This window comes from Archocentrus centrarchus, chromosome 11 (assembly GCF_007364275.1).
Source record: "Archocentrus centrarchus isolate MPI-CPG fArcCen1 chromosome 11, fArcCen1, whole genome shotgun sequence".
In the NCBI taxonomy this organism is placed as follows: domain Eukaryota; kingdom Metazoa; phylum Chordata; class Actinopteri; order Cichliformes; family Cichlidae; genus Archocentrus; species Archocentrus centrarchus.
Window position 1 is genome coordinate 30,745,924 of NC_044356.1, and position 24,639 is coordinate 30,770,562.

Genomic DNA, 24,639 nt, shown 5'->3' on the forward strand with positions numbered 1-24,639 from the left:
GCCTATTCCTCTGTGATCTGCACAGGCACGTTTGCTGCACCGGTGCAGGTACGATGGGGAAATCCACTAGCAAAAAAATGGCCTGCAGTGGCCAAGTGAAATACGCCAAAAACGGTGAAAAGGACCGAAGCTATAGAAAGTTCAGGTGATTCAAAAAGGTTCCTGAGACATCACCGCTCTCGTGTAGCATACGTTGCCATAGAACTGCCAGCATCCTACTTGTTCATGCTACGGTAAATCCAATCTGACATGAATGCAACATAAACATGGTGATATATTTTCAGCCTCCTGCTCGCATTTAATACGGGAGTCTGTCAATTATGACAGTTCACATTTATTCCACGTGCGCAGTGACACCAAAGGTACAATGAAAACAGGCTTTGACTGCTGCGGATTTCCAAGACTGACATTAAGGATTGTCAGATTATAACAAATCCACATTTGATAAATTGTTGGTCTCTTCAAACCCTGCAACAACTGCGTATCGGCTCACCAATAAGCCAAAGCAAAGCCCCGTATGACTGCAGCGGAGCTACCAGATCATAAAGCTCGGTCAGTTTTTATTGGAAAAAGACAATCCAGATAACATTAATATGGAGGGCTTCTGATTATAAGCACAAGAATCTGTTGTATGTATAAGGAAGCCAATTCATCAGCATAACAGTTGCTACATGTCACCCTTCACTGCATCCAGTGAGACTGGAGGTAAGAGATCAGGTCCACAGATCATCAATCAGTCTAGAGTTGGAAATCTTCTTCACGTTCGATCCAAGGTCAGGATGTACAGTCCTGGTAAATTCTCCACTTGAGCACACATTCCTTGAGTTTATACATTCATCATCTCTAACCCTGGAACAGGCCAGCAGACAGCCCCATTCAGCCGTTCCCGCGTGAAACAGCCCAGCAGCCACATCGTTTCCTCGGCTAAAACTAGTTAAAACTGACTTTTGTTCCACTGTGCTATTTGAAGGACAATACTTTAGTGAAGATGGCCCAGAAAAGCTGCTGAGCTCATGCCGAAGTAAAGGTGTTGTTAACTGCACTTTTAGATACAGACAGATTCTGTCATACCACATGAACTGCTCCCTGTCTCTTACACCTGCTTTACAAAAATGAAGACTCTCCCTTGGGTTTTTCACACTGTTGAAAGAAGGCCAGGAGAACAAATATACTATGTTCTGTGTGTGTGTGTGTGTGTGTGTGTGTGTGTGTGTGTGTGTGTGTTTGCGCGCCTGTGTGTATAAATGCACTCAGTGTTAATATTTTCCACAGGGGAAATTGTCTCAGTCCCAGTTTTAAACTCAGTGGACTGACTTTGCATCAAGTGTAGCGCAACAAAGAAGACAAATCAGACGTGATGCCGGCACTATCTTGACAAACGAGCAGCTCTTACCAGGACGTAATGGTCTCCAAAATGAGCCTTGCGCCATTGTGCACATTAATGAGAAGCCTCTTTCTTTGTGTGTGTGTGTGTGTGTGTGTGTGTGTGTGTGTGTGTGTGTGTGTGTGTGTGTGTGTGTGTGTGTGTGTGTGTGTGTGTGTGTGTGTTTGTGTGAGCTTGTTTGTTTGGATACGCAGCATCCTAGAAATGGAGCTCCGCCACAGGGACCATGCAGCTGCAAACAGTGGCTCTGCTGTGCTCAAACAGTGGACAACAAGCTCTCTATCCTTTGCACAGTCACTAAGTAGCCCTCTCACCTTCCTTCCTTAACCTCTTTCGCTCTTTCCTAACATTCTGCTGTCATTCATTCCACAATGTTTTACTTTTTCTATCGCTTCGGCTTTGTGCTCTTTCAGTTTTTATTCCAGAGCAATCGCTCTCTGTCCAACCCCAATGTTGTAGCTTCCTGTAGACTCTGATAATGAGCGTACGGTTTTGCTTCCCTGCTCTTGTTTTCTCTGCGAGTTGCATGCTATGTCATCGCAATAGTGGTTTAAATCCTCCAGCAGAGCCCGCCAGCGCTGCTGCAGCTACCCACTGGGCCGGAATAAATCCAGGAGCCTCCAGTCTTGCCTCTGAATGGATCCACACCCCTGAAACCGAGCCCAGAACAAAACTCCCACCCACATCAATCTGACGGCAAAGAACCCAAAAGGCCTTCCTTTGGGAGGTTTAGCTTCCCTCCCTCATTCGTCTACCGCGCTTCTCACAAAGGATGATTTCAGCTGCCTAATCAACTAGAAAAAAACTTGTCCCCTCTTCCCAATTCCTGCTACAACCACTTCCCTCCTTCTTCCCCTCCCCTTCCTCCTTTACCACACAAATTTCACATGCCAGTGATTTTGTTTTTCATAACATGAAGGGAGAGGGCGATTGCTCTGAACAACATTTTCTCCCAAGCATATTTGAAATGTCAACATCATTAAGACCAACTGTCAAAGTCAGTGACAGTGAAAGGGCCCCTACCTACCCAATCATTATAACCTTATGCCAAGTGTTTAAAAAAACCTGGAGAAAAAGGTTGTTTTTCTGTCAAAGCTCTGTGGGCTTACATCCCCACCTCAACCTGCAAGGGCTCAAACACCTGTGGTAATGATCTCAGTGACAGAATCAGGCAATTACTGGACAATTTTATTCACGCCCCTGGCTAGGTCAGAACTCACACACGCGCACACACCCACACATTTGCTGAGTGCCTTTGCTTCCTGGCAGCAGACACATGATTCTGGGCAGAGCATATAGCCTTGGCGCCCTCGGGCAAAGCCGACCACCAGAACTCCCCTGAGCCCAGCAGTCTTGTGTTGCACCAGCAGAACGTAGAGGTCAGTCCTGAGTCAGGTGTTCAGTAGTCCTTATATCTTGGGTCAAAGCTGAGGGGAGCCACAGGGGGAGTTAACGCAGCTGAACACACTTTTATATAAGGTTCTGGCCTCAAACTGTGGTTTAAAAGGTACAGTGGTATGAAAATGTATTTTCAAAATTTCTGTTACAATGAATATGCCTGATATTGTTCCATCATTTACAGGCTGAAATTTTTTTTAAAAAAAGGAAAACTGCCTGAAGCAAAGGAATGGGCTCCCTGCAGTGTCGGTACATATTAACACCCTCTTTGGCAAGTTTGAGTTTGTAAAGCCTTTTTGCTCGTTCCTTCTGCAGAAGTCTTTCAGCCCGATCAATATATGAGTCAGCCGATATTATCAGTTATATTAGCTATTTGATGATATGTAAACAATTTAATTTATTGACTGATAAATGGAAAATAAGTAAAGCAGGGACAGAAGCAACACCCTTCAACCAATCAGAGTTTCTTTTAAAACTATAAAACTATAAACAGGGTTCGGTGAACATGCTTCCTGGAATAGGACACAGAGGCCACACTGCAACTTCCCTGTTGGCAACACACCCGTTTGGAATGCCACAAATCCAACCAGCTGATCCCAGCAGAGTCGGGCAGAGTGTAAACAAGTAAGCCACGACTTGATGTGACAGTAAAACAAGGTTATTTTTAAACTGCATTGTCATATTATCTGAGTGAGTGAATAACTTGCACTGTTTATGCAAGTCTGTTTATGTCTTCTATGAACGGAAGAAAAGAAAAATATCAGCAGATATATTGGATTTTTAAATCACCAAATACTGGTATTGGTCTTAAAAATCCTATATCAGTCTGGCTCTAACTGCAAGGCCAAAGTATGACCAAGATGTCCTTGTGCTGAACAGATGAGAGGGCATTCTTCTCGTGACTTTCTCCACCCCACTGCAGCCAAACATTCTGCTTTGACATAATTTCCAGGAATTATTTACACACAAACATCAGGTTTGTCAAGAAGGTCATTTGATGAGATGCAGAAAAAGTTTTCTTCTAATAAGTCCCCAATTTAGGAGTCACATTAATGTGATCGCTGATCAGTAGAACAGAGCATCACGACTCTAGTGTTCTAACTCTGCTACGCTTCTTGATATGTCTGCAGTTGAACAGGGTCTTCAATTTGCCTTTCTGGAAATCCTACAAGAACTTATTTTCTTCTTCTTGAACTTGAACTTTTAAATAACAAATTGTGAATTTTTTTTTAAATAGTTCTTCTTTTGAAATGACACTTTTACAGAGTTTTGGTTTATGCTTCAGTGTGAAAAAAATGGCTGCCAGTGACATTTTTTTGTTGTAGTTTACATGATGCTGAATCAGTCTGTTAGGCCAGGTGTCACAGAGGGTGGTCAGGATTATCCATGATGGATAATACTCAATGTTGGAAGAGCTGACCACCAATACTGCGCCCCCAGCAGACCACAGCAAAGTATACTGCACTCATCACAACAGACTGATAGAAAATCTCCAACATTTTGCTGCACATGTTGAAGGATCTCAGCTTCCTTAGGAAACAGAGCCTGCGTATGTCGTTCTTGTGTACAGCCTCTGTGTTGGTCTTCCTGTTCAGCCTGCTGTCAATGTGGAGACCCAGCTCTTTGTACTGTTCCAAGATAGACACGGGTTATGTAGCTATCCTCTTCATTCTGAAGCCAAAACAGATTTTTTTTCCCAGACCACTCAGCAAAATCATCCTTTAGTGCTCTATACTCATCCTCCTTCCCATCACTTATACATCCAGATCCTGCACAATCATCAGAGTATTTCTGTGAGTTGTACTGAAAGTCTGAGGAGGACAACAGGAATTAAGGCAGAACAGTGCCTCATGTGCTGAACATAACCAGAGACAGAGCACTGCCCAATCTCACAAAAACAAGAAAATGAAACAAAGATAATTCGCTGCTCTTTCTTTTATTCATATAAAACTGTAGCTTAAATATCACTGGATTTCACACATTTGGTTGACACCAGCTTTGGTTCTCCAAAGTTGTGATGGGAATTTTTTTTTTCTGTTTTTTCACTGACAACAATTAACAGAAGCAGATTAATCTGTCATCAATTGCATCCCTTGCAGGATTAGTTCTTAGAAACAGTAGAAACATTACTTAAAGCTGAATTAGTAGCCTGATTGGCATCATTAAAAGCAGCTTTAGCGCTGTGCAGCAGCAACATTAGGTAACCCATATTAGTAAGAGCAGTATCGATAGCATTAATGCTTTGTGTCAGCAGTAATAAAGCAGAAGTACAATTAGTAGCAGTCAAGTAATTAGCAGTAGCAGCAGCATTACAATAAGTATAAGTAAAAGCATTTGTTCTTTTTGCTTGGCAGCACTAGTAATATTCATAGTGGGTACACGTAGCAGGAGTTGTAATAGGTGTGGTGTATGAGGCCAATTTACTGACATGAAATGTGAGAAAACATTTTTCTGTGTGACACGTCAGAAGTTTTCCTCTTTCTCCTCAGCGATGCATGTGTGTCTTTCCCCATTTGTTTGTCAGAGGGCACTTTTTTATCCTGTCTCAAGGTAAATATTGTTGCAGAGCATTCTCACATCTCTGCTATATTAAGCAGTCCGGTAGGTGAGCTATTGAAGCGTGCCTCTAGCCCAGTTAAACACAAGCAAATCAACTTAATTAGACAGGAGACTGCTTAAGTAAGGATTTATAATAAGCAGGCTGGCCAGCCCATGGACAGCACAGTCTTGTCGGTCTTCAGTCACACTGTGAAGGATGTTTCCCATAGTAACCCATCCCAACCCCAACACCATCCATTCTGTGTCCAGCCAACCAGCCACTCTAAACCTTCTATTAGTGATTTGACTTACGCTCTCACTTCTTCCCCTCCACAGATTCAGCCCGCCTTGTACTGTAATCCCTCTCCAGTGGATTTTTAATTAAACACAGACAACACATGTGGGTCAAAGACAGCAGCCAGGCAAGGCAAGGACACGGAGGCAAAAGGAGACTTGTACCTGTGTCAAAGTAAACTGAGCTCATTACCCAGAATGCATGCCTTTCTCTTTAAATGGCCTAAAAAATGAGCTGTCATTTCTGAAAGGAGTCCTGATCCGCAGCCTCTGTTAATTGCTCCCACCCTCCCTGAATGCACTCATGCGTATACACACTGAGGACAAGACACATGCACGAGCCTTCATACACAATCACTTTTTAAGTCAACTGTTGCTGTCCTTGACCACACCCTCTAAAATGACTTAGTATATTAGTCGGCACAGCCGTAAAACAATTTCAGGAAAAGTGAGGGACTGTCCGTGTCCTCTTCGTCCCCAATTCTCACCTTCTGTCACTTTGATTGGCAGCTTTAATTAACAACGAGTCTAACATCCTGGCAGAAAGTGGGTGACAGAGTTGGCAAGTGGGGTGTGTGTGTGTGTGTGTGTGTGTGTGTGTGTGTGTGTGTGTGTGTGTGTGTGTTGGGGGGTGGGGGTGGGGGGGGGTGTTGAAAACAATGCATAGCCTACTTTTGTGTGTATATAATTGCAGATGTCTGGGACTTGCTGCAGAACCCTGTGGGCGTGGCTGCGCGGACTCAAGCGGGAGCAATTTATGTGCAAATCATCTCTCAGGAATGACAATGACAAACATGTCATACACTGTTCTTTATGTGTGTCCCTTCACTCAGCCCACCACCCCCGAGGTCTCTGTAGCTCCTCCCTGCACTTAAGTAGCAATTGAAATTGTAGAGAGCAACGGCATATAGGATGAATAGGATTGGAAAAAAAAAAAAAGCTAAGGTGACAAATTTGAGAAACTTTAAAGTAAACAAGAAGCACAAACCTCTCCCGAGGCAGCTCGCTCTCTGGGCAGTGTTTACTTTAACGGAAGTATTGTATTTTATACATATTCATTTTGTTTTTTTCTTTCTTTCTTTTGCTTTCTTTCTTTATTTGCCCTGTTGAAACCTATTTTAATATCCTTGGCACAATGTTGAGTATAATTATTTTTGTTTCATGTTGCTATAGTACCTGTGTAGCATTCATTTCATTGGTTAATAACATTTGTTTAAATGTTTAGTAATAAATATCAAGTGAAACAACATTTAGATCACGAGATTATTTTGCCCCCCCCCAAAAAAAAACACTTATTCAAGAACATTATACATGTATTCACATGATTACGTATTTAAACAGCTATAACCTGTTACTGTAATATCAAAGTCAGAATAAAAGCATAATATTACGCTACAGTATGATTCAGATGTGAAATGCACAAGTGAGGTCAGAGGTCAAATGGATACAAACTATAATGTGATTTTTAGAATCCCCATATATCAGCATCATTTCTCAAATGTTGCCAATACAAAGGAAGGCAGCAGAATTTTAAGTGTAGTTTTAAAGATAAAAGACATTTTATGAAAGTTTGACCTTATTTGACCTTGATGAAGAGGTCAGAGGTCCAAAGTAACGTGATATTTAGAATTCCCATAAATTATTCCCTATTTGCCTGAATGCTGTCAATACAGACAATGGCAGTAAGAAACACAGTTTTAAATTACTCTGTATAGCATTATTATCCCTTTGACCTTCAGATCAATCTGTTGGCTTGAAGGAGAGGTCAGAGGTTAAATGTGACATGATATTTAGAATCTTTGTATGGTATATGTTGACAATACACAGCACACCTGTAAGAATCATGGTTTCGAAGTTAGAAGGCTTTTTGTCAATTTTCCATCAATAAATCATGAAGTTGACCCTGAAGACCTCGGTGGATGTGAGCCAAATTTGAATGGATTGTTAACACGACCCCGCTCTGCACCCCTACAAAGTTTTATCAGAATTCATTCAAAACTTTTCAAGCTATCATGTTTACAGTGAGAACGGCAAGTGTGCACGCAAATGCTACCAAAAACAGGGCCTCTTTGGTAAAAATGACATTTTCTGGTAGAAGAACAATCTGCTAAGCTCCTGCTTTAAGGCCGGAGCAAAGCCTTTGCCTTCCATGTCTCCATGTCACCGCCTTGACCTCCACAAACACACCTTATGTTAATTCACTCCATGGCTTTTATGGAAAAACCACGGACAGTGATAACCCTGTATGTGATTTTACCTGCCTTTCAATAGAAAGACTGAATGGGCTTGAATTTCTAGGCCAGTGAGAGTATGTGAATATTTTTGGCATAAATCATCAGTGTTGGCAACATATTGCCAGCTTAAAAAATTCACTATAGTTAACCTCTTCTTAATACTCTAAATTTACATTATTATGGGCTAAATTTCAAATTTAGACTGAATGGACCTTTAACAAACTGACTACCAGCAGCACAATCGGTCCTAAACGAGGGCGTCATCTTCAAACAACCCACACGGTTAAACTTCATGAGTAACCTACATCCTACACAGAACCAGTGCTCCACCCTTGGCAGAGATTTTTCTTTAGTTTCATAACACACTAGCACAGAAACTCCACATGAAACAGAAAAAAAAATCACCCACTGAAGCTGTTTGAAGGCAAGCTTTCTGCTATGCTCATCACTTTTCTAGGTCAGTATACAGGGAGGCTGTGTTTAAAGCAACTCACAAACAACATATGTCAACTGCTGCCTTATCAAGGGCAAACAAAGTAGATCTGTTTTTAATGTTTACACAGGTCATCCCCGAATCATCCCTGTGGTGTCTGGGCCAGCCCTATCATCCTCAAATGCCCTATTATTATTGTGTATGGGCTTGGTGACCCCAGCTACAGAGCCATCTGCTCAGAGTCTACTGATGCTGAGATTAGGGGTGAAGGCCAGGAGGGTACGAGGACACACATGTTCAGTTGCCGATACGCCTCCACGAGGCGCTGCTCTGCTAGATGAGGTGGTGGGAAGATGAAAGCTAATACACAGAGTTGTGACACAGACAGAAATCCAACCACCAGCTGATTTCTGTGCTGTTTTCGCCCCCATACAGCCTCTACCAATGTGGTCAATACCCCCTTCCTGTACTCCACACGCTCCTCTCTTCTCCCACTTCCTTCGCTTCACTGTCTGCCTCATTTTCCACCACCTCCACCTGAGATGCAGTACCTGCACTTGTGGGTCTTGCTTTCCGAATCAATGATTCAGGGCCTCCTGGAACGGCAAGCTTATAAAACCCACAACACTGCACTCCGGGCACTGGCAGCAACACATCCTCATAAAACAGAATGAGGATTTTAGAGGTATATGCCTCCCTCATCCTTGGCTTTGCTAACATGTTCCTCTGTGAATGCAAAGATGCTTTAGCTTGCTCATTTCCATGCAGAGCATGATCCGATGGCTCCTTGCTCATGAATGTAATCCTTTATGTTTATCTGTCTGAGTTCAGAGGCCGCGGGGGGGCTGCAACCCACTGTACGCACTACTGATGCATATGCCATTTGAAAGGCACACACAGCAGATGCTGGCCCAGGTGCTATTACTTCTTCTAACTGCCAAACTACTGCTGTTGTCTGAATCATTGCCAAGGTGTGCCCTCCACATAAAAGTCAGAGGGACAGTAAAAAAAAGGAGACTGAATTTTAAAAAATGTGCATGCCAAGTTATTTCTTAAGGAGTTAGGAGTGGGACAGATGGGCAGGGAGACAAGGAGGCCAAATGCATTAATACTGCCAGGGTCACAGGGTTGATTATCAGTCGGGAAGGCCTACACTGGAAGTGTTTATTCCTTTCACTTTGAAACTTGTTTATCCAGGGAAAGTCAGCCTTTCCCACATCATGCTGAAAACTCAGTTCCTACACAGTTCCTGCACATCACAGAGAGAGCTGCTGCTGTTCAGTCTCAGAAACCCTACACCTTTCCGACATCATCCAGGAGGGGCCGCGTCCTACAACACCTGTAAATTTCCTGTAATTTTCAGAAACCAAGAATCCAAAAAGTAGGCTGGCTTCAAGAAGTCACTCTCAAAATCAAGATGTGAACTCTCAAAATTAGTAACTACAGTATTAAAGACATAATACCTCCAACAGCTCCAATACACCCCCAACAGGTGGCTTGAAATTCATACTTCAAAACTGGGGAGAACTGCAGCCTTAAATGCTTCCCACATGGGGATTTATATGCTTTGTATTCTGAGCCAATTAGCCTGAAACATTCACTTCTCGCTGTCCAGTGGGTTTGTTTGGGGGTTTGTTTTGGTTTGTTTTTTTGAGCAAGTTTTTAATCAGTTGAAGTAGATTTCTATTTTTCAGTCCATAACAGCAGAGGGAGCTCATAGTCTTGCAGAGCGATGGACAGATGTCGTCCAGGTCAGACGTCGCTCCACTTCTGCACTGCTCCCGGCCAGTCGTTCCAGGTCAGTGAAAGACTTGGTCTGAATGTCACTGCTGCAACTGTTTGTGAGGATTTACCTCATTACGAGTGCTGGATGTTTGGCAATTAAATAAAATGTATGCAATATACATAATTCTGCACTCAAGTTCAAGCCCTGAGTCAAACACCCAAAGTTAATTGCCTCTTGTGAACAGCCATACAATCTACCAGCCAACCGGCAGCTGTGCAGAAAAGTTTGGTTTTACATGCACAGAAGCATGTCACCACCACCCTGACCTGCACTTTGGGACTCTCCCACTTCATGTATAACATCAGATGTGTGGAACATAGCGCCACCGAGACACAAAGTGGCAACGCTCCAGCTTTACTGACAGAGGATGGAAAAAGGACCAAGACGTAACGCAGGGATAGCAGGCACACAGGTGTTGCTGCTCACACTGCATAACCACCCATGCTGTGCACAGGAGGTCATTCCCAACCCTGACAGGGGTGAGTGGGCACTGCCACACTGCCCTTGCCCACTCCAGTGAGGGGTATGTCATATTATTTATTTAATAATTTGACTTTTTTTTTTGTCTCACAAGTTTCGTTTCAACTTTTAATATCTCTCATGCGCCACAGGGACACTGGGAGGCCCACCAGTTTGATAAGTTTAAATGTCTACTTTTTTAAAGTGTAATATCTACAGCTACCTTGGGACCTTGCTCCATATCAGCGATTTTTTTTTTTTTTTTTTTGGTATCTTAAAAGAAGTGAAGGATGAGATATAAGAAGAAGTGAGTTTGTGGTTTGGCAGTTAATCTAACTTGAGTTTATCAGCACTGTGGTTTACTACATTAATGACACGGAGGACTAAACACGTGAGCCCAAGAGGGAAAACTCTGGGAGATAAGGAGTTGGAGGAAGAAGGTAGCAGAGCTGAAAAGAAATAGCTTTTGGCATCATGCAGTTATTTTTTTCCCCCCAGAAGCTGCAGAAAGGAAAGGAAGCGTGAGGAATGCCATTCCTGCAGTTTGCCCTCAGATGTCATTTCAATCTAAAGTGCCACCTCCTGACAGCACCAACATAAAAATCATCCTGCAGCTGAACTCTGACCCCCCCTCCGCTGAATCTGCTGTTCGGTCGTCACACGCTGCAGCGGTAACCGAGCGACAGTTTCCACTCTGCTGCCAGCGCCACCACCGGCATCAACCTGTCATCAGACTTGACAGTTCCAAGCAGAGGTTTCATGGCCGGGGAATAGCTCGGACAATTGGTTCAGCTGCAGAGAGTAAACACACTGTCACAGAGGCAGAACAAGCGACAGAGGAATATTCATAAAGATTATTCATGGCTGGCTGTCAGCAGCGATGACAAATCTGGGAGGTAAAGGCAGCAGCAGCCAAATCTGACAGAGAGCAGCACTGGACTAAATGGACAGGCAGCCATCACTGCAGAACAGTCATGCTCCTGCATATCTCTTCTCTGTGTACACCTCATCCCTAATACATGTGCCCAGTCATAGCTACAACCAGTGGGATTCTGCACCATCAGTCTCGACTGCCATTTCCAACAAGTTGGCCACGTCTGTGTGCTGAGAGCAAATTTTTCCTGAACCAGGGGATAAATGATGCTAGAAAAGGGCGGTCACCATCAATCTGTGAGGTTTTGTCCACTTCCCCTTTGTAGGGTTGGATATCATTTTGAATTCTGGTACAAATATCAAAATTAGTTTTTAAAAAGTTAACAATATAGAAAGAATATCCAGCTGCAGTTCCTCATTTACCCCTTATTTTGGCTTCTGGCTCTTTAAGGCAACTTGTTCCAAAAGATTAGGTTTGACTGGTCAGATGGCTCTGTAAAATTATGAGGCCAAAGAACACTGATTACATTCAGTAACGTCTATTCCAGCATTCCCAAACTGTGTCCCAAACTACCCCACATAAAAATCAGAATCACAACTCAGTATTTATTTCCTTTTTTTGTTTTTTCCTTCCTTTTGTTTTTTTATTGATTCAATCATCTATATCTTCTCTAGTTTAGATATTTTTTTAGACATGCACTGATTACAATTTTCTTTCCAATTTCCTTTTTTTAATGTGTGACCTAAAAATACCAATTTTTGCTGATTTTTTTCATAAAACTACTGACAGCTTCTACAAACAAACCTCAACTTTTCTTCAATGCAATTTTTCATTTTCATAATTAAAGAAATGATTAAATGCTCCAATTTCCTCCAAACTGTAATAAGTTACAGGATCTTCTCTCACACTGAAAATCGAGCTCTGCTACTCGGAAGAGTTCAAATAACTGACTGAAAATGAGCTCCTGTACACCCACCTTTATCTTACATATTTAACCTTAGCAAACATGCGCAGGTGCAACAGATTTATATAACAAAAACAAAAACATTTTCCAGTGTAAATTCACCAAATCACAGGACACTGAGCCTTTTCTCTCTTTCACTCATCTCCATAATTTTCCTCACAGCTGCTTTGGTCTTTTCACTGCTCATACTGAGGCTCACACCCAGTTGTCATTCAATGGTAAATAGTCTGGTACTTATATGGTACTTTTCTACTCTTCACTGAGCGCTCGAAGCACTTCTTTTGTGTATAGCCCACATTCATACAGCACTTTATTCGATACCTTAAACAGTTTTTATCTGTCTTGCACGCACACAATTTGGGTTCAGTATTTCGGTCAAGGACATTTTACCATACAGAGCAAAGGAGCTGGCGATCGAAACAGTGACCTTCCGAACTAACAAACGACCTGCCCTTCCTCCCGAAGCCTGCAACCGGCCCAGTGGTGTGAATTAACTTAAAAAAAAGAACAAACTGTGGGACCACTGTGCAGTCTACACAATCAGTCAGTTTCAAGCTGTATCTATGCCGACTTTGTTTTGATTTTAGCTAACTTGAAAGGCCCAGTCCCAATGATTACCACTAAAACAACAATGAAAAAGCCCCACAAATGCAACGTCAGCTGCTACCCAACAGTGTTTAAGAGGCGTCAAGTGTCTGAGGTTCACTCTGTCCGTTTTGATGACGTAAGTGTTGCTGCCTGGCTTGATGATATTTCCTTTCTTGGAGGCTGTTTGAGGAATTAAGAGACACTTTCTTTGACATAAGATGTAGTCAGGTTTTCAGAGACAGATATTGCTGTCAGTGCAATTGCTCCACGGTGATCTGGTGAGCTGCCTATGAGACTGTTTTCAAACCATCAGTGCCATACTCTTAGTGCTCGATGGACAATTTTAAGGTATGATCTGTGGCAGGCGATGAGCTCTCAGCCTGAAGGAAAGAGGGGGTCGGAGGAGTGCAGAGAAATCTGGCAAAGAAATAAACTGATGTCTGATTATTACCTAAAGGTAAAAAGTCAAAATACTTTACACTCCTCGGCTTTTGTTGCCCCAGCAACAGTTCAGTTCCCCGAGACTCAATAATCGTACAATTAGCATCACTTTACATGTCGTCGACGCACAACAACCTCCGACATCCAAATTCCACCCACAGCTGGTGTTCATGCTATGCGGCTTTATTCCCCTCAACATTTTACTGATTTCATGAAGCATTTCATCCGGCACATCATTATATAGATGTTGAAATAAAAGGGAACTGTATGCGCAGTGAAATGAGTCACTAAGGAAAGACTAAGCAACGGCAATCAGAAACCCAGCAGCTCCCTTTGAAGTCGCCTAAAGTGAACACCGATGCAGGCATTCATTACCGAGGCAGAAAAGTAAGCAAATTAACTTTAGCATCCAAACATGTTTAGAGATCGGCTTGACAGACAGCACGGCGCCCACTGGCATCCCTCCATCTGCTCAATAATGATTTGTTGTCGATGGGGGAAAAAAACAACACAATTCTAACACCTGGAGAGTCAAAGCTGGCCTCGTGTCGCTCCACAAACGTGCCTCGCAGGTCCGGTCCAAGGCTGTCTGGCAGTGCTGTCGGCTTCAGTGAAAATGTGCTGGGGTTACAGGCATGTGTCAGATTGCTGGAGATTGTTGTCACAAGGATTTTGCACAAGACGATAATATTTCTATGGTCTGATTACCACGATCAGCACTAACAAATTTGATAGCCTGTGCCGTGCAAGACTCCTATTTAACACATTACTTTACAGATTACTTAACAGCAAAAAGTAACTGCACATTACACAGACAAAACAATCCTGCTTGATTAAGATAAAAAAGCGAGGGTTTTTGATATGGGATTGTCCTGTAGATTTCTATAGAGGTTCTCTATATTCTAAACAGTTTTCTGTAGGTAAAAATACATTTACAAATAAAGGCAACATACTGTATTTTAAGAAAAAACCTTTTTTTAGCATTAAGTTAAGTGAAATCCAGTGGCTGTAGCTACATGCAGGCAAAATTAATGATCCCACAAATGGGATGGCTTCATGTTATTTTTGAAAACAGGGTGAAGACCAAAGTTATTCTTGACAGAGATGAACAAAACACCAGTGTTGATTCACAGATTTCTATTTTAGCAATATTTAATGCCACATCACATCATCCATATTACTGGTATAAATTTCCTAGTGAGCATAACAAGATAAGCATGGATGTTTCTGAAAGTGAGAGCCCCACATCAGCCGGCGACCACATACATATGCGGCGTTGCGGTGCGGGCGGCGCGGGTTCGCATCCCGACCTGTCGCCAATTTGCCTGCGTGTCTTCCCCTGTATCTGTCCCCCATTTCCTGTCTCTCTCCACTGCTAACAAAAGCCGCTGTGGCCAAAAAAGCAACAATCTCCAGCAAAGCACAATACTTTGCAAAATGTTCTAGAAAACTGTTCCTGCTAAAGGTGGAAACAACAAACTTGTTTCACCACTGCAGGGAAAAAAACACATCGACTACAACCAAGGACAAAAGGCATGTGAGGAGGAGATGCCAGCAGCTGGTGATCCGCAAGTGTTTTTCTACTACTTTTTCTGTAAAAAACTTTTCTGCACACAATATATTTTAACATATTTGAATAATATCAGCACTTAGCAATAAAACAGGAAACAGAAAAAGGGAAATGTGGCTGTAAATATTTTGTAGTATTCTACATATTTACCACCGAGTCACCTCAAAAACTCTGGCCACCGTTCATCTGTAGTGAGTGTACCCAGCTACAGATGTAGGCTGTCAGTCCACTGTTTACCTGAGCTGTCAATGCCAGGTGAGAAGCGTCCACCTCTATTTACTCTGGAGGCGTCTGAGTCAATGAGTCAGTGAAGCTCACTTCTGTTCGATGACATAAATGCTGATTTCACTTATTAAGGATATGCTGTCAGTGAGTGATGATGTTTTTGCCGCAGTTAGCCTCTGTTAGCTTCTGTTAGCGTCTGTTAGCCAGCATTAGTTAAACTTCCTTTGAAGTGGCTCTAACATTGTTGCATTCAGACACTTAGCAAATAAACTCGCATATGATGTGAGAATGCTTCCACAAACCGGCACCTGCTCCTATCTATTTTTAATAGATTCATTCTATAATTATGAAAGCGCATCCATTTATTGGAAGATGTAATTACACACTAATTAGTGTATTTTAATGAGTACAATATTCTTTTTTCTATTAAATAACCTCATAAAATGACCTTTAAGTTACTTTAGTTTATTGTTAAAGTGTTAAGCAGTTAAATATACTTTTACTTAAAATTTCAAGCAAAAACACTACCTCGGATACTTTTGGGCTTACATTTGACTTATCCTGTGTCACTGGACATATTGCCGAGTCACTAATCTTGCATTATAATGCTGCTGCTTGCACCTTTTGGCAATAGATTTGAATTAGGTGTCATCGGTGACAGTAGTTCATTGGAAAAGAAGGATGAATAATGCCCTTCATTTTTGGTCACACTAATAAACAAATGGGGGCTGTCTGCAAGGTGCAGCCACCGATAAAACATTATTCAGGGAGTTTTTTTGCTAGCGTCATTAATATCATTATCGCAAATTTCTTATCGTAACATAATTCTGAGGTTATATCACCAACACCTAATGTAAAGTAAAGTATGTGTATGTGGAGAAACTTCATCAATCGTGGACTCACAGCTTTGCTAACCTGACGTGAAATCTGATCCAAGCAACACAAACATCACAAACATTTAAAAAAACATTACAGATAACTGTATTGTGTATTTATCGACCATGATTCTGTGCTCATTATCATTGTTTTTCTTGTAAAAAGTCTTGTAAAAAGAGATAATATATAATACCTCCAAACAAGTTATATTCATGTAAAGTTACAAACTTGATTTTAGCACTGTTGAGATCACATATTTAACTCTGATACTTTTACATCCAGTCAGATTGATTTTTTTAGTGTGTTTGTCATTATTCAGGCGAGCTTGGTCCAGTCCCTACGGTCACTTTCTTACTTTCTCTCTATTGTTACATAAATATTAATCTCCCTGTAAAAGCTAAAGTCATCTTAAACTTTGGACAGTTATCTACATATGTCAGTCATATTGATGAAAAGGGTTACAAACACCCCTTTAATTTCACGTTATTTTTCACACTTTGTGTTTTATTCTGTTTTCACTCTTTGGATTTTTATAATGTGTATGGGTAAAATAAGCATTTTCATAGAATTAGAGAAATATTACAAAAATCTATTTTCATTCTGCGAGAGAGACAAAATATAAAGTCCCAATTCCACAATACAACCCCCCCCCCCCCCCCCCCCCCCCAAAAAAAAAAAAATACAGAAAAAAAAAGCAAAACAAAAAAAAAAACTTTGTGGCGTTCATGTTGGTCATAGCCGGTGGCTAAATGCAGAAGTCCACTCAAACCTCCACCTCTTAACAAAAGCTGTTTATTCTGCAAGTTATAAAATCTAAAATCTAATGCTAAATTCAAGTAAGAAACTCTTCCATTATCTCAGTGAGTTCATGCATGGTTATCTGCAGAGCTTGTGCTGCAGTTACATCATTTAAATAGCTTGGTTTTGCTTTGATACGTACATGGCTGAAGGCAAACATGAAACTTGTTTTAATGATGCTAACTTCACTGCATGAGAATCAATATTGGTTTTAGATTCACCTGCTATTAATGTAGCAGCAATTCTGCTATGAGTAATTCTAATGGAATTGCAACTTTGAGGATGATATGAACACGTTATCCGACTCAGCTGACCATATGTTTACAGCTAAAACCTCCACCTATAACAGTCCCATGTCGAAACAGAAAGCACAGTGGCAAAATACTGTAGACAACTGATGACTACTGAAGATACATCGCACTGAAAGATAGATGGAGCACAAGGACCTGGAGTTCAACCGAGACAGGCACAATGAAGTCTGTTGGCGGCGAAACCGCATTTCATCAACTCCAATTCCATAGAGAAAATTGCCTTCAGTAGCACAGTGGCAGGCCTGACTTCTCCGTTGATGATAAGAGGAAATCATTTTGAGATAAACTGAAGTAATCACGCTGCAGTTATGCATGTATAAAACCACTGAAGTTTGCCAACTCTGTCAGCCATTCGGACGCCTGAGAACTTCCCCCAAAAAAAAAAAAAAGCCAATGAAGTCTTCCACTGTGATATTAAAACAAAAATTTTCATTTGGTTAAAAACCTTTACAAGTTTGCTTTAGCTACACTGCCAATAAAAGTCTGAGAGATGAACAGAATGACTGACAACTAACAGCCAAGGCAATTAAAATTTCTCAAAAGCCATCAAAGTGGAGGAATGTAGAAAGGAAAGGCCTTATTGACTTCCACCTCATTCAGGGCTGCTTAGCTCATACTCGCTCTGTCTGTCAGCCTGTTACTGACTGTCTGAATACGTCCACACATTTGATGCTTGACCTATCCATTTGAATGGAAGAGAAACCCTCATGTGCTCGATAATATTTATCCCATTTAATTCTATAGTGCTCATCGGAAAGGTGAGTGAAACATGAGTGAAACATGGGCTGTGCATTATCATGTCAAATGGATCGTCTTTTTTTGCCATTTTAAACTTATCGTATCCATTCTTATTCAGCTAAACACATAATTAAAGCATGACTATTTAAATGGTCATGTCTGAAATTTTGCTCTCTCGAGGCTCGTAAGTGTCTCGCCTTTCTCTGATTTTTCTTCCTTTATGAAAGCCGACTCGAAACAGCACTTTTGTCGTCTCATTATCGTGAGCTGTAATTACAGTGTACTCATTTTCTTTAACAATGTGTAGCTATTATGCAATTCACTGTTGTTCTATTAAAGAATCTTGTTATTTTCCCCAGGAAAAAAAAACAGACATTTCATCTTTGCCTTTTGTATGAACACACGTGCCATTTTCTCCATTTACAGCCTTTCTATTTGCCCCAGGAGAGCTCTGTGTGTGTGTTGGACTATTTTCTGTTGGATTAACACTGAGCTGGATCCACGCCGCTACACACCAAGGACTCCCCTCTCTACATCCTCCCCAGCAGACCATGAAAGCCCACCTTCTCGTGTCAGCGCCCATTTTCATTGTGGTCTTTCCCAGCTTACCTCCCTCCGACCTCCAATCTCAGAACGCTGGGAGGTGCGTGTCAGCGCTGCTTAGTGTCGGAGCTCGCTCACGTGCTTTTTGTTTCGAGATTAAATTACATTCTTGCTTTTACTCCTCAGTGCCCCTGTTAGCAGGAGCTGGGCGCCTTTAAACAACACGCCAAGCGTCACCTCAGCCATCACACATTCTGTTGGCCAGACTTTAGAGCCGAGGTGCAAACACAGCCACACACAGCAGAAATATAAAGTGGGGCTGCCAGTGCGCCTTCTTGTTTTTTCGCTCCAATCAACATTAAAGCTGCACAACACAACTTCTTGGCGACCTCAAAAGGCAGCAAAAGGGATACGCTGAAACTTCAGTACCTGCAAATCCGACAACAAATTGCCAGGCTCATTGTTCTGATGGTTTATTCCAAGAACTGTGCAGGGGAACCAACCAACAATTGCCCAAAAGTTTGCAGCGACAGCTTGGTCAGATTAGTAGCAAATGAAGTGCATAAAAACATTTTGTTTCCCCCTTAAAGAATTTCCCAAAGAATTTGTCCTTGTGAATCAAAGATCTTTGGTAGATTGCTAAGACTAGTTGTAAATATCAGAAGGGCATAAATAAAACTGATCTGATTTATATGTAAGCCTTGATGTGTGCCCACAAGTGGTAACCGTGATGATATATTATGGACCCATCTCCAAGCACTGAAGAATTAGTGCCTTAGGCACATAGGCAGCCTGCCACGCAGGAACCTAAGCTCTAGGTCACTGTTGTCACTGAGAGATTAAGTTGCCGACCCCAAACTATAACCTCCCTTAATTTGAATCCAGCTGAGGAATTAATTTCCAATCTTTCACTCCTCTCAGTTCTTGTCATCTACTTAATAAAAGCATAAAATACCCCAAAATACCTTTCAAAATGAAAAAGCATTTTACCACATTCACTTCACTGCCACCTTGTCTTGACTATTCTGCTTGTATTTAATTCAGTTCAATTCAACTTTATTTATATTGCACCAATTCACAACAATGCTCTGCCTGACTATGACCCAATCAGCTGGCCTCAAGGCGCTTTATATTGTAAGATAAAAACTCTACAATAATATGAGAAAACCCCAACAATCAGACGACCCCTATGAGCAAGCACTTGGCGTCAGCTGGAGGAAAAACTCCCTTTGAACAGGAAGAAACCTCCAACAGAACCAGGCTCAGGGAGGGGCAGTCATCTGCTGTAAACGGTTGGGCTGAGGGGAGAGAAAAAAAGACATGCTGTGGAAGAGAGACACAGATTAATAATAACTAATGATTAAATAGAGAGAGTGAAAGAGGTGAGTGAAGAAGAAACAGTGCATCATGGGAAGCCCCCAGCAGACTAGGCCTGTTGCAGTGTAACTAAGGGAGAGTTCAGGGTCACCGGATCCAACCCTAACTATAAGTCTTATCAAAAAGAAAAGTTTGAAGCCTAATCTTAAAAGTAGAGAGGCTTCATTTAAAAAAAAAAAAAAAAAGTAGAGTGGGTGCTTGTCTCCCTAATCCAAGCTGGGAGCTGGTCTCCCATTCTACTTTTGAAAACTCTAGAAACCACAAGTAAGCCAGCAGTCTGAGAGCAGAGTCCTCTGTGAGAAGCATGTGGTACTGTGAGATGGAGCCTGATTATTCAAGACCTTGTATGTGAGAAGAATTATTTTAAATTCTATTCTGGATTTAACAGGGAGCCAACGAAGAGAAGCCAATATGGGAGAAATCTGCTCTCTCTTTCTAGTCCCTGTCAGTACGCTAGCTGCAGCATTTTGGATCAGCTGAAGGCTTTTAAGGGAGCTTTTAGGACAGCCTGGTAATAACGAATAATAACGTAATAAATGCATGAATTAGCTTTTCAGCATCACTCTGAGACAGGATGTTTCTAATTTTATAAATATTATGCAAATGAATGAAGACAGTCCTACATATTTATTTAATGTGCACTGAAGGACATATCCTGCTCAAAAATGACTCCAAGATTGCTCACAGTGTTAATGGAGGCCAAAGTAATGCCATCCAGAGTAAGTATCCAGTTAGACACCATATTTCTAAGATTTGTGGGGGCGAGAACAAGAACTTTAACTAAGTGATTTGCATCATCTGGCTTCATAGATAAATAACATTGGGTATCATCTTCATAGCAATGAAATTGAATGCAGTGTTTTTTAATAATATTAGGCATGTTGAAAATGCACTTAGAGCTTGATAACATTCATCAAATTCTCTGCTTTAAACTGAGAATTTTTTAACTTTAAACAACATGTAAAGGTCTTTATTTATGGTGCAATTCAGCATACTAAGGTAACTGGTACCATCTTTATTCTATCAATAGCAAAAGACAAATTACCCCACCTAGCCATACCAAAGCAAGAGAAGTGCTTAAAGTTGCAACAAATGGTTGATGAGTTGATCCAAAGACAACTAATCAGTGACTGTCTTGGGTGCTGGGTTTTCTTCAGAAGTGAGGCAAAAGAGGTGTGAAACAACATGAGCAATCTCTCCAGTTATGGTACGAAAGATCCTTCAAGAAGGTTAAAAATACATGGAAAAAATTGTTGGCAAATAATGAAAAGATTTCAAATTGCAGCAGTCAATCAGTAAGTCTAAGAGTGCATGGGAATGACTGAAACAGGGAAACGGCAATGAAAGACTTGCAAACAATCTGGGACAGAAGCAGGAAGTAGGGCCTCTCTCTCTCTCTCGCTTTCTCTCCCTCTACTATATATATATGTGGGGTTTGGAAGACTTGCACAATACCAATATTTGGTGATTTAAAAAGCCGATACGTGTGAGCCGATATTTTTTTCTCTTTCAAACACATAAAATGTAAACAGATTTCAAGAACACCAGTTATGTCATTTATTTAATCGTTTCAGCTGATCGAATCAGCTGGTTTTTGTGTGCAATCACAAATGTTGTCAACAGAGAAGCTGCAGAGTGCCCTCTGGTGGACAAACTGTGTAACATCAACACTCACATCATGGTTGAAGGGTGTGCTCTTGTCTCTTTACTTTTTTCATTTTCATTTATCAGCCATTATAAAAGCTGATACCAACAGATCATCAAATAACTAATATTATTGGATATATTGGTCGGATTATCTTTGGATTTTGGAATTGAACTGACATTTGAAGAACACAGTTTGGACTTTTATTTTTTGAGCTTTTATTGAATTTTTCTGACATGTTATGGCCCAAACATATATTTTAAGAAATCAGACCATAAAAATGGGCAAATGTATCTATACTGAAAATAACCCAGGTATTGCAGTCTTGGTACCAGTCCTTATATGACGCTGTACTTTGACAGCTAGACTTAAAATAGAAACAGCAGGTGGAAATACACTTAGCACAATTTGGATTTAAATGTTATCACACATTCAGGCTGACTTCCCGCACATTTTTCATTGCCACTGTGTGACAACAGAGCCACTACATGACCCAAGACATAAGCAATTAGGACAGGCTTTGACTGAGGAATGGAAACCAGTGTGTATTCTTGGTGATGTTCATTATTTCCAAAAAAAAAAAATAAAGTGAATCAATGGCGTTCTTGTCTGCTGTTCCTCACATGAGCACAAAACAGGTGGCTTGTTACAATAAATCTTGCCCACAGAATCTACTTGATCCTAGAGAGCAGGGAGTGGCTCAGTGCACGTCTGTTCAGCAACTGGCTTTGGTCATCGTGTAACCGATACCAACGTACCAGAGTATTTATATCGTGCCTGAAACATTCACACAAGCTGAAAAGCATTTGAGAAAAGTCAGCTGGCACTTTCACTTGAGACAAACTTGATAAGGGTGTGACTGGGGGCAATTTTTTCTAACCGTATTCCACAAAATTCCTCAGAAGATAACGTTCCATGGCCTTTAGAAGTCTTCACACACACTACTTCAGCCATTCAAATGTTAAACTAGCCACAGGCAAAGTGAAAAGGATTTGAACTCCCATCTCAGACGGGCCCTGTGGATTTCAGGTAACATAGCTTCAAAATCTGTTTTCCTCTCTGAGAGCACTTCAAAACTGTCTATCAGGAGTTTGACTGATCCACACAGAGAATATTTGGACCAGCTGTCAGCGCAGTTATTCGGAGCACAAACACTGACATTACTAATTCATCTCTATGGTATTGTTTTGTAGCAGCAGGCAACACACTCCAGAACAGCTCTGAGGGCTGACTGTGTTACAAAGTGAACAAATCATCCAATGCATCCGCAACACAATCATGCAAGATGTTCATGAGCTATTAACATACAAGCAAGTTATGCATCTGCAATAACAGATCCAGTGAGGGATGACTTATTACTGATGGGTGATTTACTTTCTGTGGGATGACACATTGGTTTAGAAATAATAAAAAAAAATAAACGGCGGTGCAGCCTAATGAAGCCTGAAAAACAACAAAAAAAATCTTGAAAATATGGAATATCCTCTGAAAGACACACACGCACGCACATAGACACACACACACACACACCACTGAATGATGCTGTGAGGATGCAGGCAATGTCACATTTAATGCCCTGTGAAATATTAACGTGTCACAAAGGAGAAAGTTCTTAGCACTAAATGTGACCTGGGAGCACATTTAAAGAGCTCAACGCGCACTCAGAGGCAACTTTTTGAAGTCGGTGGAGCCACAGTCAGGTCTAAAGACAGTCTGACTTCAGCATAAATGTCTAAATTGCGGGGACAGAGCGATTTTTACCCCCTGACAGTCAACTTTATAACTGTAACGCTGCCTTTGTGTGCCTTGTCATACCCAAACTGGCAAATATTTCTTTTTTCCTTCTTTTACCTGTTGGTCCCTCCATGCTATCTGCGTAGATCCTGATGGCCAGCATCAGAAGCAATGCTGCTGAATACATGTTTGCAGAAGAAGTAAAGTCCAGCTCGTCTTGTCAGAAGAAGCCAAATCCTAGAGGAAACTCCAGCAGCAGCAGCGGCGGCGGCGGCAGGACTGGAGAGAAGTTGCGCGCTCAGCTCCATTCATCGCCGCCTGCACGGATCCCTCTACAGCCCGCACAGGGAGCATCTGATTTCGAGCTAAAGCGTTCAAAAAGAGCCCCCCTTTCCTGTAACGGCTCCGCTACTTTTTTTTTTTTCTCTGCGTGCTCTGTGAGCAAGTGGGACGCAGGAATGCGGGTCTGCGGCGCCTCCACGTGGCGAGGTCGTGGAGCCGCACTAAGCCAAGCGCTTGGTTTTCATGCATGGAGCCAGTCAGTTTTTTCTAGAAATCCCAAATAAACCAAATGAAGTCATAATGTGTATTTATGTAGCCCGGTCCAAATTATGAGATAAAAGGGTGGCAAAAAAGGAATAGAATAGATAAATATTTTAAAAAAAATATATATATTAGATTTAAAAGTCAAAATCATGAGGTAGTCCGAATTAAAGGTTTTATATATATATATATATATATATATATATATATATATATATATATATATATATATATATATATATATATATATATATGAGCCAGGAATTCCAATTTGTTAAATTAGAATTATGAATAGGAAAAAACATCCATCTAAATGACAATTTAGTTTAAGATAGAACAAATGCAGTAAAAAGTCAAATTTAACGGTAAAATGGAAAATTTGCTTTAAAAAGATCTTTTTGACTTTTTAAAAAAGTAAAACAAAAAAAAAATGGTTTCCAGGCTACAATGAAGCAAGTCAAACACGAGAGAACAGCTGTGAGGGTGTCTGTCAGCATGAGTCAAGGTTATTTCCAAGTTTAGAAATATAAAGTAACAGCTATAAATGTCCAAAATAGTAGATTTTTACCCCCCCCCCCCCCCCCCCCCCCCTCTCTCTCTCTCTCTCTCTATCTCTGCCTTCCAAAGTTTGGGTGGGGGTGGGGGGTGCACAATACTAAACATACATTTGGAGCGGATATTTCTCCTCAGTGTTCCCTTTAAGTGCATTTTTGGCTTCCAAGCAGACTCAATCCTGCTTGGCCCTTACTCTCCATTATTATGCTAAAAAGCAACAGATTAAATTCTGACTCACTTGCGCTGAGATATTTGAACACTAATACCTTGCCAAAGGCTACCCGAGCAGTGTCTGTGCTCTGTGGTCGTGTATATTGTTTATTAATATGAT

At 41.3% G+C, this 24,639-nt stretch overlaps 1 protein-coding gene across 1 annotated transcript in view; it reads right to left on the reverse strand.

Annotated features, from left to right (window-relative positions):
• Positions 1-23,544, reverse strand: part of ptprua (protein tyrosine phosphatase receptor type Ua) — a 240,719-nt gene extending 217,175 nt beyond the window's left edge. The window contains 1 exon segment of the mRNA XM_030740851.1: positions 23,328-23,544. Coding sequence (XP_030596711.1) covers positions 23,328-23,397 — 70 coding nt within the window. The 5' untranslated portion in view covers positions 23,398-23,544.
• Positions 23,545-24,639: the final 1,095 nt, after the last annotated feature.